The sequence below is a fragment of the Amblyraja radiata genome, chromosome 32 (genome assembly GCF_010909765.2).
Source record: "Amblyraja radiata isolate CabotCenter1 chromosome 32, sAmbRad1.1.pri, whole genome shotgun sequence".
NCBI classification, from domain to species: Eukaryota; Metazoa; Chordata; class Chondrichthyes; order Rajiformes; family Rajidae; genus Amblyraja; species Amblyraja radiata.
In genome coordinates, this window is record NC_045987.1 from 5417688 (window position 1) to 5434311 (window position 16624).

The window sequence follows — 16624 nt, forward strand, 5'->3', positions numbered from 1 at the left end:
TTATATGGTTATATATGAACATGTATCTATCCAAAGGCCTCCTAAATTTCCTACTCATTCATATGTCTGCCTAAAAGCCTTTGGATGCCTTGTTATTGAGGCAGAACAAGATGAATGGATTGTCAGCAAAATGAATGATCAAAATGAAGAGAAAAGTAGTTTTAGAAACAAATGTTACTTTGGAAATGATCCGTAAACTACCTAGGTGTGTGAGGGCTTCTTTATTCCATGGCCATGTAGCAAACCCGGCTAGCTCTTCATCCGAAGAATTGGCGAAGAATACGTTGAGATGCGTTGCACCATCCAGCTTCAGGATGTTCCTCAGATCGTTTACATCCAAGTACGCCCTGCAATCAAAACATAAGTCCGATGAAAATGCACCTCAAACTCTTTCTCCAGTTGATGTAAGACGCGGGATCCCTTTCAAGTAGCACTGAGCAGTAATGATCATTCTTGTGGCTGAACTAAAATTCATCTTCTACACCTAGCTGTTGTAGTAACATTGTGACTGAAGGCGGTCAGAGTGATATATATATACAAATTCCACCATAAACGGGTGGCACGGTGGCGCAGCGGTAGAGTTGCTGCCTTACAGCGTCTGTATGGAGTTTGTACGTTCGCCCCGTGACCGCGTGGGTTTTCTCCGAGATCTTCGGTCTCCTCCCATGCTCCAAAGACATAGAGGTATGTCGGTGAAATTGGCTGCCTCTAAGATAGTCCCATTTACCCATGCCTGGCCCATATCCCTTTCCCATCTATGTACCTGTCCAAGGATCGTACAACTATTTTTATTGTACTACCTCCTCTGGCAGCTCGTTCCATGCACCCACCACCCTCTGTGTTAAAAAAGTTGCCTCTAAGGTTTGTATTCAATTCTTCCACTCTCACCATAAACCTATGCCTGCTAGTTGATGATTCCCCTGCCTTGGGTAAAAGACTGTGCGATCTTTGCCCTGTCTCTTCCCCTCATGAATTTATACATCTTTATAAGATCACCCATCAGCTTCCTGCACGCCACAGAATAAAGTCCCAGCCTGCCCAACCTCTCCCTCAAGTCCTGGCAACATCCTTCTAAATTTGCAACACACTCTCCCTTTCTGCCCGACTATTCATTTCTCTGTCTTTTCCTGAGTGACCATGGAATTCAGCACTAACACTTCGATTTTCACAAGTTCATAAGTGATAGCAGAATTAGGAAATTTGTCCCATCTAGTCTACTCCGCCATTCAATCGTGGCTGATCTATCTCTCCCTCCTTACCCCATTCTCCTGCCTTCTCCCCATGACCCCTACACCCGCACTAATCAAGAATCTTTGTGCATGAGCCAATCATTTCTTGATCTTTCAGTTCGACTAGTGAGTTAGTGAGCGGGTTTAGTCTATTGTCACACGCACCGAGGTACAGCGAAAAGCTTTTGTTGCGTGCTAACCAGTCAGCGCAAAGACAATACGTGACTGGCCAGAGAGACAACGCAGGCTGCAACTCTCTTCGCTTAAGCCCCATTATTTCAGCACTTTCTGTCATTATTTGTACCACATTACAATCTTGGCAGCACTTTGAAAAATTGCAGTGTTGGTTGTAATGTGCCTTGGCATGACCCGAGAACGTGAATTAAGTTATACTTATGCAGCAATTTTTTGTCATAATTATCGAGAATGTTGCCAGAAGAAAATCTTAAAAACTACCATATGATTTTTCTTTACAATGGAAGCTGAAGAGCGTGATTGTGTTCAAATTGCTGTAAATACCAAACGGCAGACTTCAGACTTGCATTATGGAGTTAAATGCACTGACTATGTGTTCTGTACCATAATAACGCTATGTGTAAACAGTGAGTTCATTCATTGCTCCTGAGAGCAATTTGAGGTCCTCTGAATGGATCTCAAACCCTAGTACCAAGTCATTTTCAGTTCTCTTGCTGGAACTCACAACTTTAAGGTCCTGTCCCACTCTGGCGTCATTTACGCGACATCATTCACGACGCACAACCACGCACGATGCGCGTGTAATGCACACCGTGCGCGCATCACGTGCGCGTCGTGCTGCCCACGTGATGCGCACATGGTGTGCATTACGCGCGCATGGTGCCTGCAGACGTAGGCAGTGACGTGCGGTCCAGGATTTGGGGATGTACAAAATCTCTGGGCGCCATCTGCGTGACATGCAAATGGCGCCCATGTGGGACAGGCCCTTAAGTTCAATGAATATCCATTGCACTGAACTGCGCTGCACCTAACATTTCCAAAGGTGGTCACCTGCGCTCATTCTACCCGAGCCTACACAATCTCCCGGTCGCTAAACACTTTAACCCCCCCCCCCCCATTCTCACACTGACCTTTCGGTCCAGGGCCTCCTCCACTCTTTCTCCGTCCCTCCCCCACCCTGGTTCTCCTAATACTTTTGCTGTCCTCCTGATTATTTTTACTGTTTACATGCCTCGTTGTCACCTCCCCTCAGCCAACAATCAACCATTGTGCATTCCCTTGAACATCATCTGCTTTGATCTGTCCTTTTCACACCTGACATGCTCTTTGTAAACCTTCCATATCTCTAGTTTCCCTCCCCCCTTGACTGAAGAAGGAACGTCACCCATCCCCTCTCTCCTGAGATGCTGCCTGACCCGCTGAGTTACTCCAGCATTTTGTGTCTATTTCCAAAGGTTTAGTTGAGTCCATATCTCTAGGTGCTTCTTGTGTGAGTAAATTGGATTCAGATGGTGGTGCGGTGATTTCCTTTTCCTTGTTTCACTTAAATTTGCTCCTTCCAAAAACCTGTCGATAACACCCTTGAAGAATAACACACTTACTACAAAGATTACTACCAGATTGCTTGTGTTCTGCAGGTGTCCATTGCAAGCTGAGCGTATGGTCCTAGTGCTTTGACAAGTCCATCTTGTGAGGGGAAAGAGAGAGACAGCCTTGAAATCTTTGCTCCATGAGCAGCAAAACACTTTGGCCTCTTTATCCCAGCAGGAATCTAAATCCTCCATCTCTTTTATAAGATCATAGAATCATACAACATGGATGCAGGTCCTTCAGTCCAAATGTGTGGAGAAGAACTGCAGATGCTGGTTTAAACCACAAGACAGACACCTTTGGGGAAGGTGCGACCTGTACAGAAAGGACCCTTGATCAAACCTTCCTGGCGGAGTTTGCAAAGGCACGGGGAGCTTTAACTATATGGGGGGAGAGTTCAATTGGAAGCTAGCGTCGGTGTAACGGCAGAGAATGGTAGACTTGACCAAAAAGAACCAAATGCTGGATACTCAGCGGAAGCAGGCATCCCGGAAAAGGAATGGTGCGAGACGCTTCTTCAGACTGATGTCTGCGTAGTGGGCGGTAATATGTCTATGCTGAACATTAAATACGTTATCTATACTAATCCATTTACCAGCATTTACTGTAGTTCACAGCCTACAGTACTTGGCTGTTCAAGTGCGAGTCCAGATACTGCTTCAATGATATAACTAAAGGGCCTGTCCCACTTGGCAATATTTTCGGTGACTGCCGGCATCATTGACTGACGTATCAGGTCACCGCAACATTTGCGGCGTGACGCGGCGTGATGACGTGTTGGCGCGCGGTGTTTTTTCAAGCGTCGCAAACATTTCTTTTGCCGCCGCTGGATTTTGAAATGTTCAAAATCTTTTGCCGACCCTGATACGACGCCGGCGGTCGCCGAACAACATCGCCAAGTGGGACAGGGCCTTGACTCCACCAGTTTCTCAGGAGGTGCATTCCAGATTGATATGGATGAAAGTAGATATAAGAGCCTGAAAATTCAGTGTACGCATATTTATATATATGTGAAAACTCCGTACAGGCAGCAGCCGTAGTCAGGATCGAACCCGGGTCTCAGGCGCTGTACGGCAGCAACTCTACCACTGCGCCACTCTCACTGTCAGTGAGAGAAACATTATATTTCAGATTTCCTTGTCATTTAATTATTTGCAATGAACTTCTTCAGCAGCCATGATGGGATTTAAAACCACTTGTCCACATCAATAGTCTTCATCTCTGGATGCTCATCATCCAGAATCACAACTGTACTATCATTCCCCTTGTGGAGTTTTATGACCTACTCATATTCCTTCTTCACTGCAGTAGTTTGGTTAGAAAGCTAAGTTGTAAGGTGCCTGCACACCTGCGGGAAGATCATTATCATCTGGGCAGGTGGCCCAGGGGCGGCGCAGTGGTGCAGCGGGTAGAGCTGCTGTCTCGCAGAGCCAGAGTCCCAGGTACAAACCTGACCTTGGATGCTGTCCGGGTGGAGTTTGCAGGTTCTTCCCGTGGCAGCATGGGCTTCCTCCGGGTGCTCCGTTCTCCAACCACATCTTAAAGACGTGCGGGTTTGCAGGTTAATTGGCCCTGGGTAAAATTGTCCCTAGTGTGTGTCTGGAGTGGATGAGGAAGTGGGGTAACGAGGAACAAGTGTGAACGGGTGAAGCTGGGGAGGAGCGGAGGGCATCGGGCATGTTTCCTTGCTTGATCTCTCTAAACTAAGAACAAAACTACCATGGGGGTGAGCAGGTATTAGCTCAGAGGTCCAGATAAGGCAATCCACCTGGGATTATTTCACTCAGTAGCCACTCTGATATTGAATTAGCAGTGACTGAAGGCAAAATGAATAGCGTTGTCTTCAGCTGTTGCAATTCAGCATAAAAGGCTGAGTCTCTCCAAAATGATTTCTCAGCATGTCGTGTGTGAAGCTCTAAGGACCATTTTGATGAGAAATCGCTGAAATGTACAATTCTTTACTGGATGAGAATTTTTTTTCTTTACCAGACAAAATTGGACTTCACTGATGGAAAATGTTCTGGATGCTTCAGACCTGACAACATATTTCAGTCATCCAGTTTCCCATGAAATATAGATCGATATGGCAGTGCATTAGAGAGATTACAGGTTTAAACTATAGGTCATTTAGCTTAGCTTAGTTTGGAGATACGGCACGGAAACAGGCCGTTTGCCCCAATGAGTCTGCACGGACCAGCGATCCCCCGCACACCAATACTACCCCACACACACTAAGGGACAATTTACACATACACCAAGCCAACATAGAAACATAGAAAATAGGTGCAGGAGTAGGCCATTCGGCCCTTCGAGCCTGCACCGCCATTCGATATGATCATGGCTGATCATCCAACTCAGTATCCCATCCCTGTCTTCTCTCCATAGCCCCTGATCCCTTTAGCCACAAGGGCCACATCTAACTTCCTCTTAAATATAACCAATGACCTGGCCTCAACTACCTTCTGTGGCAGAGAATTCCACAGATTCACCACTCTCTGTGTAAAAAATGATTTTCTCATCTCGGTCCTAAAAGACTTCCCTCTTATCCTTAAACTGTGACCCCTAGTTCTGGACTTCCCCAACATCGGGAATAATCTTCCTGCTTCTAGCCTGTCCAACCCCTTAAGAATTTTGTAAGTTTCTACAACCTACTACTTTCTATTAACCTACAAACCTGCACGTCTTTGGAATGCGGGTGAAAAACGAAGATCTCGGAGAAAACCCACGCAGGTCACGTGGAGAACGTACAAATCCGTACAGACAGCACCCGTAGTCAGGATCGAACCCGGGTCTCTGGCGCTGTGAATGCTGTAAGGCAGCGACTCTACCGCTGTGCCATCGTGCCACCCTTTACAACAGGCCCCAATTTATTCCCCAATAGTATATCAAATGAAAAGGTGTAGACAGACATAAACTTTCTGTGCTTCTTTGAATCCATTGATTATACAACAAAGCCTTTAATATATTTAGAATTAGTTGGATTGGATTGAAATTTAATTTAATTTAAATGTAATCTTACCAGCAAAAGCCATTTACTTTCTTGGGACATTGGTACAAAACACTGCCCTCTTTATAGTCAGTTATCTTTAAATGGTAAGGGGCTTTTGGAAACAACAACCAGAGTGTAGATCGTGATTGATTCAAGAGTCTGAATGATTGCAACTAACACTGACAGGAAGACTAGACATTTTGACAATGGATGGGATAGTTTTCGACCACAATATAGGGTTGGCAAGGTGGAGCAGCGGTAGAATCACCTCCTTACTGCGCCAGAGAACCGGGCTCAATCTTGACCACGGGTGCTGTCTGTACGGAGTTTCTACGTTCTCCCCGTGAACTGCGTGGGTGAAAAATGTTTTTCTCATCTCGGTCCTAAAAGATTTCCCCCTTATCCTTAAATCACCTATTCCTTCGCTCCATAGATGCTGCCTCACCCGCTGAGTTTCTCCAGTATTTTTGTCTACCTGACAGGAAGGTCAGACATTTCGACACTGGATGGGAAAGTAGTAGATCACAACATGTTATTGCATCACTCCTCACGCTGACCTGCCAAGAGCGATAGGTGTGATAGAAAGCTGACCAGCTCTCATGAATGAAACATGTCTGTTGTAGGGAATGTCAACATGTTCATAGTGGAGCTCTGTAAAGAACAGCTGTGCATTACAATACATTGACAGGGATCTGCAATCAATAAAACGTGTAAAATATCACTTGTCATTTAGCTTCTGGCAATGTCGGTTAGACAAGCTATAATAAAATTTTATATGTATAAAATATCCCTAACCTTTCATCTTTAAATAGAGTGGATTAAAATTTTATTATAAAAACACAGAAAACCACAAATCTGAACATTTGGCTTTTGCCAAAATATATTTCCTTCACGATTCCAAATTCTGTGGGCTGATTGTCAAAGATTGTCTGCGGAAACTATTTTCATTGCATGCTTGTTTCTTAAACAGTTTCTGTGTTTGGTTTACTGTTTCTTACTTGAAGGTTAAAGAAATCACAGGTGGGAAAGGACTGTGAAATGCTGACACACTGATCTGTTTTGTAGTCAATGCCTACTATGTCCTGTTGTGCTGAAGCAAAGCAAGAATTTCATTGTCCTATCAGGGACACATGACAATAAACTCACTTGAATCTTGAATCTGTTAAGAGAATAAGAGAGAGGGGCCGAGGAAGGTTTTTTTGAAAGTGGGGGGGCTGAGCGATCACTGATCACCAGCCTCGGGGGTACCCGGTGTGGGAGGGTGACACTATTATTATTTGTTGTTTTTTTTTACAATACAATACAATTTATTTGTTGGCATTTGAATCCAGAGGTTCAAACGAAATTTGGTTTCTGCAGACATACAAACAAGAAGAAGAACCAAGACACAACACAATTTACACAAACATCCATCACAGTGAATCTCCTCCTCACTGTGATGGAAGGCAAAGTCTTATCTCTCCCCTGCACTCCTCGTTCTCCTCCCGATGTCAGAGTCAAAGCCCCCGGCGGGCGATGGTAAATAAGTCCCGCGGCAATTAAAGCCGCGCCGGGCGATGCAAGGCCCTGCTCCGGGTCTTGGTGTTGGAGCCCCCGACGTGCGCTAACAAGTTGTTGCTCGACCTCCAAAAACTGGGGGATAATACAGGCCATCCCCCAACTCAAAAAGTGAGGACTTGGTGGACTCTGTCTTCCTGCTTTCCGCAAAGCCTGTTCCCTCTGCAACTCCCTGGTTAACTCATCCCATCTGACCCCTTCCCCAGGGACTTTCCTCTGCAACTGCAGGAGATGCAACACCTGTCCTTATACCTCCTTCCTCGGCTCTGTCCAGGGACACCAACAGTCCTTTCAGCCCATCAGAAAATTGGTGCCCCAGCAAGACAATTCATAGTTCAGTTTAGTTTGTCCCAAGCATGGAGGGCAGACCTGGTGTATGGGTGATCATTGGTCGGCATGGACTCGATGGGCTGAAAGGCCTGTTTCCATGCTGTATCTCTAAACTAAACTGAACTATAAATTGTCTTTTCTTTGAAGGTTTGTGAAACCAATTCTTTCACTTATTCTGTTTTCCTGTGCTCTTCGAATCCAACTACATCACAGGCAGCTTTGATAGTTTCAATAGACTCATCGTTCTGACACTGCTAACATTTAAATGCAAGGTGTGTAGTAAAGAACTGCAGATGCTGGTTTAAATTGAAGGCAGACACAAAATGCTGGAGTAACCCAGCGGGCCAGGCAGAATCTCTGGAGAGAAGGAATGGGTGACGTTTCAGGTCGAGACCCTTCTTCAGACTTAAGTCCAAGGCCTGGATTCAAATCGTCTCAGCTAAACTGTTTAAATTGAAATCCTGATCCACAGATTATGAGATAATCCCGTGGTTCACTTGTAGCTGTGGGAAGTTTCAGCCCTTGTTAGCAAACACCATCGGCACATGTACTTGAATGCTGAGAGTTATTCACAAATCCTTATGGATACCTTAAATGTCCTCGTTGTGTAACAAGTGGCACACAAGTGTCGTTGTTGGTGGAGGACGATGGTTTAGCTTGTGACGTGTTAAATAACCTGTGGTTATGAATTAGCCTGCATATGATAATCTTGTGATTATAATTATGAATCTGTATTGCTGGAGTTGGGAAGATTTTCCCAGCATTAAAACATGTCAGTCTTTTTCCTGATCAAGATGAACAGAGCCTCCTGTATACATTGAAACATCTATGTGTCAATAGCCACCTTTAGTTTAGAGATACAGCGCGGAAACAAGCCCTTCGGCACGCTCAGAATGAAAGGGCGTTCTTTTAGGAAGGAGATGAGGAGAAATGTCTTTAGTCAGAGGGTGGTGAATCTGTGGAATTCATTGCCACAGAAGGCTGTAGAGGTTAAGTCAGTGGATATTTCTAAGGCAGAGTTAGATAGATTCTTGATTAGTACGGGTGTCAGGGGTTATGGGGAGAAGGCAGTAGAATGGGGTTGAGAGGGAAAGATTGATCAGCCATGATTGAATGGTGGAGTAGACTCGATGGGCCGAATGGCATAATTCTGCTCCTACAACTTATGAGCATCTGAATGGTCAGTGTGAACCTTTGCCCATTCAACACTTTTCGAATCTCTTTCCAGTGACTGTGGCATTCATTTACTGATGGTTTCAGTTGTCTAGTGGAGAAGGCCATTCAACGCCTAACATTTGATAAGAGGGTGAGAAGGAGAAAAAGCCTTCATAGAATTTCATGTTTCAGTTATTTTGTGTTTTATGACTGTAAATAAATAAAGCTCTATCGATTTGTATCGTATGGTATCGTATGAATTGCTTGAGTCTGGTTACAATAGATAACACTGTATGATAAAAAGGGGTGGGATCCGAGATCTAGAACTGAACGGGGCTCAGCAGGCAAGAAGTGGAGTTAGAGAGCAGGACTGACAACAATATCAAAACAAATTTGTGTTTAAATATCAGTGTCCTGGGAAAAAGCTGTTACAGTGATAAAGTTGCTGCCTTTCAGAGCCAGAGACCTGGGTTCGATCCCGACCATGGGTGCTGTCTATACGGAGTTTGTACGTTCTTCCCGTGACCTGCGTGGGTTTTCTCCGAGATCCTCGGTTTCCTCCCACACGCCAAAGACGTACAGGTTTGTCCGTTAATTGGCTTGGCGTATGTGTGTAAATTGTCCCCAGAGTGTGCGCAGAACAGTGTTGATGCGCGGGGATCGCTGGTCGGTGTGCTCGGGGGGCCGAAGAGCCTGTGTCCGCGCTGTATCTCTAAACTACGCTAAACCAACAAAATCGCCAAATCCCTTCAGTTGGTAAAAAAAATATAAAGATAGTGATGATAATGAGCTCAGCATCTTATTGTAATTTGTTAGCTTTGCTACTCACTAAGTGCATTAGGCTAATGAAGATTGCGTCCGACAAACGCGGGTATAGATCAAAGGCAGCATAGGGACTTAACACCACAGAGCAAAGGTTGCAATGAAAATGCTGTGGCTAAGCTCAATGATATTGGACAATTACACTGAAATGAGCAACATGAAATACAGTGTATCTAATCCTTAAACTTGTATTAAAGGATTACTCCATGTTAGCAATGGAAAATGCCAATGAAGCAAATCTAATTCTACTGCTACTGCTTCAGAGGAGATTAAATGAAATTAATTTCAAAAAGGTATTTATGCCAAATTCATTATTTTGATTCCGTGCCAGGGCCGTAATCAGCATTGTTTGCGAACATAATTGACCCCGAACCTGACCCCTGATCATTTCGGAGGTCAGGTTTTGGATTATTATGTGAAGAAGTAGCACAAACATCTCCTGGTAATAATCCATTTTCAGGATAGCTACCGTCACTTCCTCGATTCACATTGGTTGATACAACCAGTGAGGAACATACTCCTATAGTACTTCCTGAGAGAAGAAATCGAGATGGTGTGATACAGGGACATGCGATGGAACGAGAGGTTATAGGTGAACCAAGGGGCTAGGCGAATACTAAATATAGAAGCAACCAACTGCAGATGTTGGCTCACATCAAAGTTAGACACAGAGTGCTGGAGTAACTCGGCGGATCAGGCAGCATTTCTGGAGTAACAGGATGGGTAACGTTTCGGCTCGGGACCCATCTCACATACAAATGTTTGATTTAGATAAAAATGAATACAGATTATATCATTTATATAATTGATTAGACCAAGTCCAGACCCATTGGGTCTGCTCCCCCAACGTAATATTCCACCACTCACCCGTTCCCCCAGCGCAATATTCCACCACTCACGCATAGCCCCCAACTGCGCAGGCGCGATTCATTTCTCCTCATCCCCCGGCCCTCCCTCCTCCCCCTCTTCACCCTCCCTATTCACTCCCTAGAGAGGGAGGGGGGGTAGAGAGGGAGGGGTGGGGGGGGGGGGGGGGGGGGAGGGGGGGGAGGGGGGGGAGGGGAAGAGTTGGAGGGGGAGGGGGGTAGAGAGGGAGGTAGAGAGAGAGGGGTGGTAGAGAGGGGGGCAGGGGGGGAAGAGGGAGGGGGATGGGGGGGTGGGGGGGAAGGGTAGTGCATTGGGCCAACAAATACTTTAGCCTAACCTTCTACGGCAGTTTTCTCGATGCTAGACTGTACACTGACTATGACTTCACCCGACAACAAAACTGGGACAAAGTGTGATTAGCAACAACCATGCCAGAGGTCAGGGTATGGTACATTACCACAGTGGTTATGTTACTGACCAAACAGATTCATGGATCACTGAATGAGATTAATTAAAATTAAATTAAAGTTTTTAAATATTTTGGAATTAGAGGAAAAAACTCCAGTCTCAGTCAAATTAATTGTGAGCGTAAACATTTCCTTCGGAGGGGAAAATCTACCATTGATACTTGGCCATTGATATGATGTACGGAGGGATATTGAGGTCCAAGTCCATAGCTCCTTGAAAGTAACAGTACAAGCAGATGTGGTGGTAAAAATCACCGGTCAGTGTATTGAGGATAAACGTTGGGAAGTCATTGAGCAGCTTTATAAAACTTTGGTTAAGCCGCATTTGGAGTAGTGTGTGCAATTTAGTTTAGTTCAGAGATGCAGTGCGGAAACGGGCCATTCGGCCCATCGAGTTCGCCCTGACCAGCGATCACTGTACACTAGCACCATCCTACACACACTAGGGACAATTTACAATCTTTACTAAAGCCAATCAAACAACCTACAAACCTGTACATCCATGGCGTGTGAGAGGAAACTGGAGCAACTTGGGATGTCACAGGGAGAAGGTACAAACTTCGTACAGGCAGCACCCATTGTCAGGATCGAACCCAGGTCTTTGGCGCTGTAAGGCAGCAAATCTACCGCTGCATCCAGTTCTGGTCACCCCAATACAGAAAGGATGTGGGGGCTTTAGAGAGGGTGCAGAATAGGTTTACCGTGATGTTGGCTGGATTGGAGGGTGTTAGCCAGAAGAAGAGATTGGGAAAATTTGGATTCTGAAGTGTCAGAGGCTGGAGGGAGAACTGGTTGACAATAGACAATAGGTGCAGGAGTAGGCCATTTGGCCCTTCGAGCCAGCACTGCCATTCAATGCGATCATGGCTGATCATCCCCAATCAGTACCCTGTTCCTGCCTTCTCCCCATATCCCCCTCCCCATATCCCCTGAATCCGCTATTTTTAAGAGCCCTATCTAGCTCTCTCTTGAAAGCATCCAGAGAACCTGCCTCCACTGCCCTCTGAGGCAGAGAATTCCACAGACTCACCACTCTCACTGAGTTTATAAGTTTACGAGTGGCATAGACAGGGTATTCAATTTGAGTACTTTTTCCAAAAACTGGTCAGAGGGAGAATGAATGGTCAAAGGAGATGTGAGTCTGACGTTTTCTACACTAAGAGTGTTAAGTGTCTGGAACATGCTGCCAGGGATAGTGGCAGAAGTGGAATTTTAAAAGGCTTTTAGATGGGCACATTGTTAATACAAGGTTTGGAGGGATACAAGTCATATGCAGGCAGAAGGGATTAGATGAATTTAGCATCATGTACGGCATAGACATTGTGGGCCAAATGGCCTGTTCCTGTGTTCTGTATGTTTAAGAAGGAACTGCAGATGCTGGAAAATCAAAGGTAGACAAAAATGCTAGAGAAACTCAGCGGGTGAGGCTGCATCTATGGAGCGAAGGGAATAGGCAACGTTTCGGGCCAAAACCCTTATTCAGACTGAAGAAGGGTTTCGGCCCAAAACGTTGCCTATTTTAACTGCACATTTACTGGTTCGAGGCACATTGTCATCTGTCAGCTTTTTGCTGTCATGATCTTATCGCTAATCGTTTTAAGTGGTCTCCGGTGAATCCTACAATTAGATCTTTGATACCGCACTTATTATCTTTGTGGTTAGCTGATAATAATTCCATGTAAACACAGCGGAGTGGGAAAATATATCAAATAAAGTTACCACTGCTGCATGTAGTTTTACACAAAGATAGGCCTATTGTTCATCCCAAAGTATTCAACCTTGCTATGTACAAAATAGGGTAATGTTATATGTAATAAGGAACTGCAGATGCTGGTTTAAACTGGAGATAGACAGAAAATGCTGGAGTAACTCAGCGGGACAGGCAGCATCTCTTGAGAGAAGGAATGGGTGACGTTTCGGGTGGAGACCCTTCCTCAGACTGACGTCAGGGGGGAGGGAGATAGATAGATAAGGAAGTGTAAGGTGTGAAAACAGGGCAAAGGGAATGTAGATCAAGGAACGTGTATAATAGATCATTGTTAGCTGGGAGAAGGGATCAACAAAGGAAACAGAGATGAAATGTAGTCGGAGACAGTAAGACTGGTCCGAGAACTGGGAAGGGGGAGGGATTTAGAGAGAGGGAAAGCAAGGGTTAGTTGAAGTTAGAGGGTGTAAGCTGCTCAAGCGAAATATGAGGTGATGTTCCTCCAATTTGCGCTGGGCCTCACTCTGACAGTGGAGGAGGCCCAGGACAGAAAGGTCAGTGTGGGAATGGGAGGGGGAGTTGAAGTGTTTAGCAACCGGGAGATCAGGTAGGTTTAGGCAGACTGAGAGGAGGTGTTCAGCGAAACGACCGTGGAGCCTGTGATTGGTAATGTTATGAAGAGGGTTGCCAACTTTCTCACTCCCAAATATGGGACAAAAGGTCAAAACAAGGGACACGGCACGGCAATTCGTTGACCTACTCGGCCGTGGCTGGGTGAATGATGAGTTGGCCCGGGTGCTGGACTGCACACAAAGCCCAGCCGGCGGGCCAGCTGCTGAGTTCTGGCCAGGGCACCAGACTTTGTGCGTGACATCGCGCGGACCGGGCCAGAACTCCTCAGCTGGCCTGCCGGCTAGGCTTTGTGTTCTGCTGCACACAAAGTCCGACACCCCATCCAACTCGTGAACCGATGATCGGCCATGAGGAGGAGGGGTGGTGGTGTCGGCGGTAAGCGAAGGTCTGAAGGTTGGACAGCTGGCCGGGCAGCCGACCGACGGGGCCACGGGCGAGGAGCTGCTGCTGCTGCACTCCATGGGCTGCACTACGTCGGGGCGGGTGAGGCGGGGCCGGACACAACAGTCCCCCTTGACCCGAGTAGTAGCAGTCAAATACGGGGCATGGCGGTCCCATATGGGACAAACCAATGTAGCCCAATATACGGGATGTCCCGGCTAATACGGAACAGTTGGCAACTCTAGTTACAAACAACTTGTGTAATACAAGTAGACTGCCATATCTATTTAAATTTATTTCCCATTGACTTCAAGAAAGGTTTCAGATTGAGTAGAATTCTCTGAGGTTGCATACTTATATTTACCCAAATAAACTTTAGACTGAACATTTTAAAATCTTAATTGAAACCTTATTTTCATAACTGAATCTATAAACCTCTATTTGACGTCTAGAGTGGGCAGAGAGAGCCCAAGACTATAACTGAGATGTTTTAACTTTGTGAAAGGATCAGTCTGAAACAAAATAAGGTGGTGATGGAAGTGAAACCATGTATTTTCAGGATAATATTTTTAAATATCAAACATGGATTGTAGAATCCATGCTTTAGGAATTGAGGAAGGAATTCTCAAGGTTTTCTCCGAGAACGGTTCCCTCCCACATTCCAAAGACGTACAACTTTGTAGGTTAATTGGCTCGGTATAAGTGTAAATTGCCCCCAGTGTGTGTGTAGGATAGTGTTAGTGTGCGTAGGATAGTGTTAGTTTGCGTAGGATAGTGTTAGTGTGCGTAGGATAGTGTTAGTGTGCGTAGGATAGTGTTAGTGTGCGTAGGATAGTGTTAGTGTGCGTAGGATAGTGTTAGTGTGCGTAGGATAGTGTTAGTGTGGGTAGGATAGTGTTAGTGTGCGTAGGATAGTGTTAGTGTGGGTAGGATAGTGTTAGTGTGCGTAGGATAGTGCTAGTGTGCGTAGGATAGTGTTAGTGTGTGTAGGATAGTGTTAGTGTGCGTAGGATAGTGTTAGTGTGGGTAGGATAGTGTTAGTGTGTGTAGGATAGTGTTAGTGTGCGTAGGACAGTGTTAGTGTGCGTAGGATAGTGTTAGTGTGTGTAGGATAGTGTTAGTGTGTGTAGGATAGTGTTAGTGTGCGTAGGATAGTGTTAGTGTGCGTAGGATAGTGTTAGTGTGCGTAGGATAGTGTTAGTGTGGGTAGGATAGTGTTAGTGTGCGTAGGATAGTGTTAGTGTGGGTAGGATAGTGTTAGTGTGCGTAGGATAGTGTTAGTGTGCGTAGGATAGTGTTAGTGTGGGTAGGATAGTGTTAGTGTGCGTAGGATAGTGTTAGTGTGCGTAGGAGAGTGTTAGTGTGCATAGGATAGTGTTAGTGTGCGTAGGATAGTGTTAGTGTGCGTAGGAGAGTGTTAGTGTGCGGCCCCTAGTGTGTGTGTAGGATAGTGTTAGTGTGCGGGAATCTCTGGTCGGTGTGGACTCGATGGGCCGAAGGGCCTGTTTCCGCTCTGTAAATCCGAAACTCAAACTGAAACTAAAAACGAATTGTAGAAACGAGCCTGCAAAATAAACAAGGAAGTTAACTATGTGTTGACACTTATTGAAAATCAATCTACTGGTTGAGTTCAAAGATGATAAGGACTAAGCAGTGAGGGAGGGTAGCACAGTGGCGTACCGGGTAGAGTTGCTGCTCACCAACCCCAGTGACTGACCCATTACAATCCCAACCTCCTGCCCTTGTAGGAGTAGCATTTGAACCTTCTCCCTGTGACCACAAGAGTTTCCTCCCACATCCCACAGATCAGCTGACTGCTACCCGATTAAGAACTATTAATGGGCCTGTCCCACTTACGCGACTTTTTCGGTGACTGCCGGCACCCGTCATAGGTGGTTGCAGGTCGCCGAATATTTTCAACATGTTGAAAATCCAGCGGCGACCAGAAAGGTGCGACGTCTCTTTGGGCGACTGAGGAGACTGAGGAGACGACCCAAGTCAAGTCAAGTCAAGTTTATTCATCACACACATATACGAGACGTGCAGTGAAATGAAAAGTGGCAATGCTCGTGGAGTTTGTGCAAAAAACAAACAAACAAATTACAAACAGAATGGAACAGAATCACATTTTCTTTTACATATTACATATTGTGGGAGGAAGGAAAAAGGAAGAAAAAAAATAGCGATTAAAAAAAAAAAAAAAAAAATGTAAAAAACATGTAGCGGGATGAAGCGTGAATGGTCGTGAGTAGTCACCCAAAGAGTCGTACCTTGTTCTGCATTTTCAACATGTTGAACATTTTCGGCGACCTGTAACGACCTATGACGGGTGCCGGCAGTTGCCGATAAAGTCGCGTAAGTGGGACAGGCCCATAAGGTTCGAGATGAGTAACGGTACCATTAAACTCACCGCACTCCATCTCAAACAAGACCTGCGAATTTCCACTTCATAACCCCATAATAGAAAAGCACCAAGCAATGGCATTGAGGCATTTCTTTCATACTTATTGAAACACAAGACATTTGGCCCATCATGTTGGTGCTGACTCCTGGACGAGCTATCCCTCAGTCTGATTTTGATTCTTGATTATTTCCCTGAAAGGTTGCAACATTATTCTCTCCTACATGCCCTCTCATTCCCCTTTCTTGATTCTTTTGCCACCTACTACATTTGGCCAATTCATAAGTTCATGTTCGTAAATGATAGGAGCAGAATTAGGCCATTCGGCCCATCAAGTCTACTCCGCCATTTAATCATGACATCTCCCTCCTAACCCCATTCTCCTGCCTTCTCCCCATAACCTCTGACACCTGTACTAATCAAGCATCTATCTATCTCTGCCTTAAATGTACCCACTGACTTGGCCTCCGCAGCCTTCTGAGGCAAATAACCTGCTTGGGCACAAGTTAACAGGAACAACAC

At 45.4% G+C, this 16624-nt stretch overlaps 1 protein-coding gene across 2 annotated transcripts in view; it reads right to left on the minus strand.

Moving 5' to 3' along the window:
• pappa (pappalysin 1) overlaps positions 1–16624 on the minus strand; it is a 248804-nt gene that overhangs the window by 204445 nt on the left and 27735 nt on the right. For both annotated transcript variants that reach the window (XM_033049105.1, XM_033049104.1), the window contains exon 3: positions 202–347. In XM_033049105.1, the coding sequence (XP_032904996.1) occupies positions 202–347 (146 nt within the window). The remainder of the gene's footprint in view (positions 1–201; positions 348–16624) is intronic.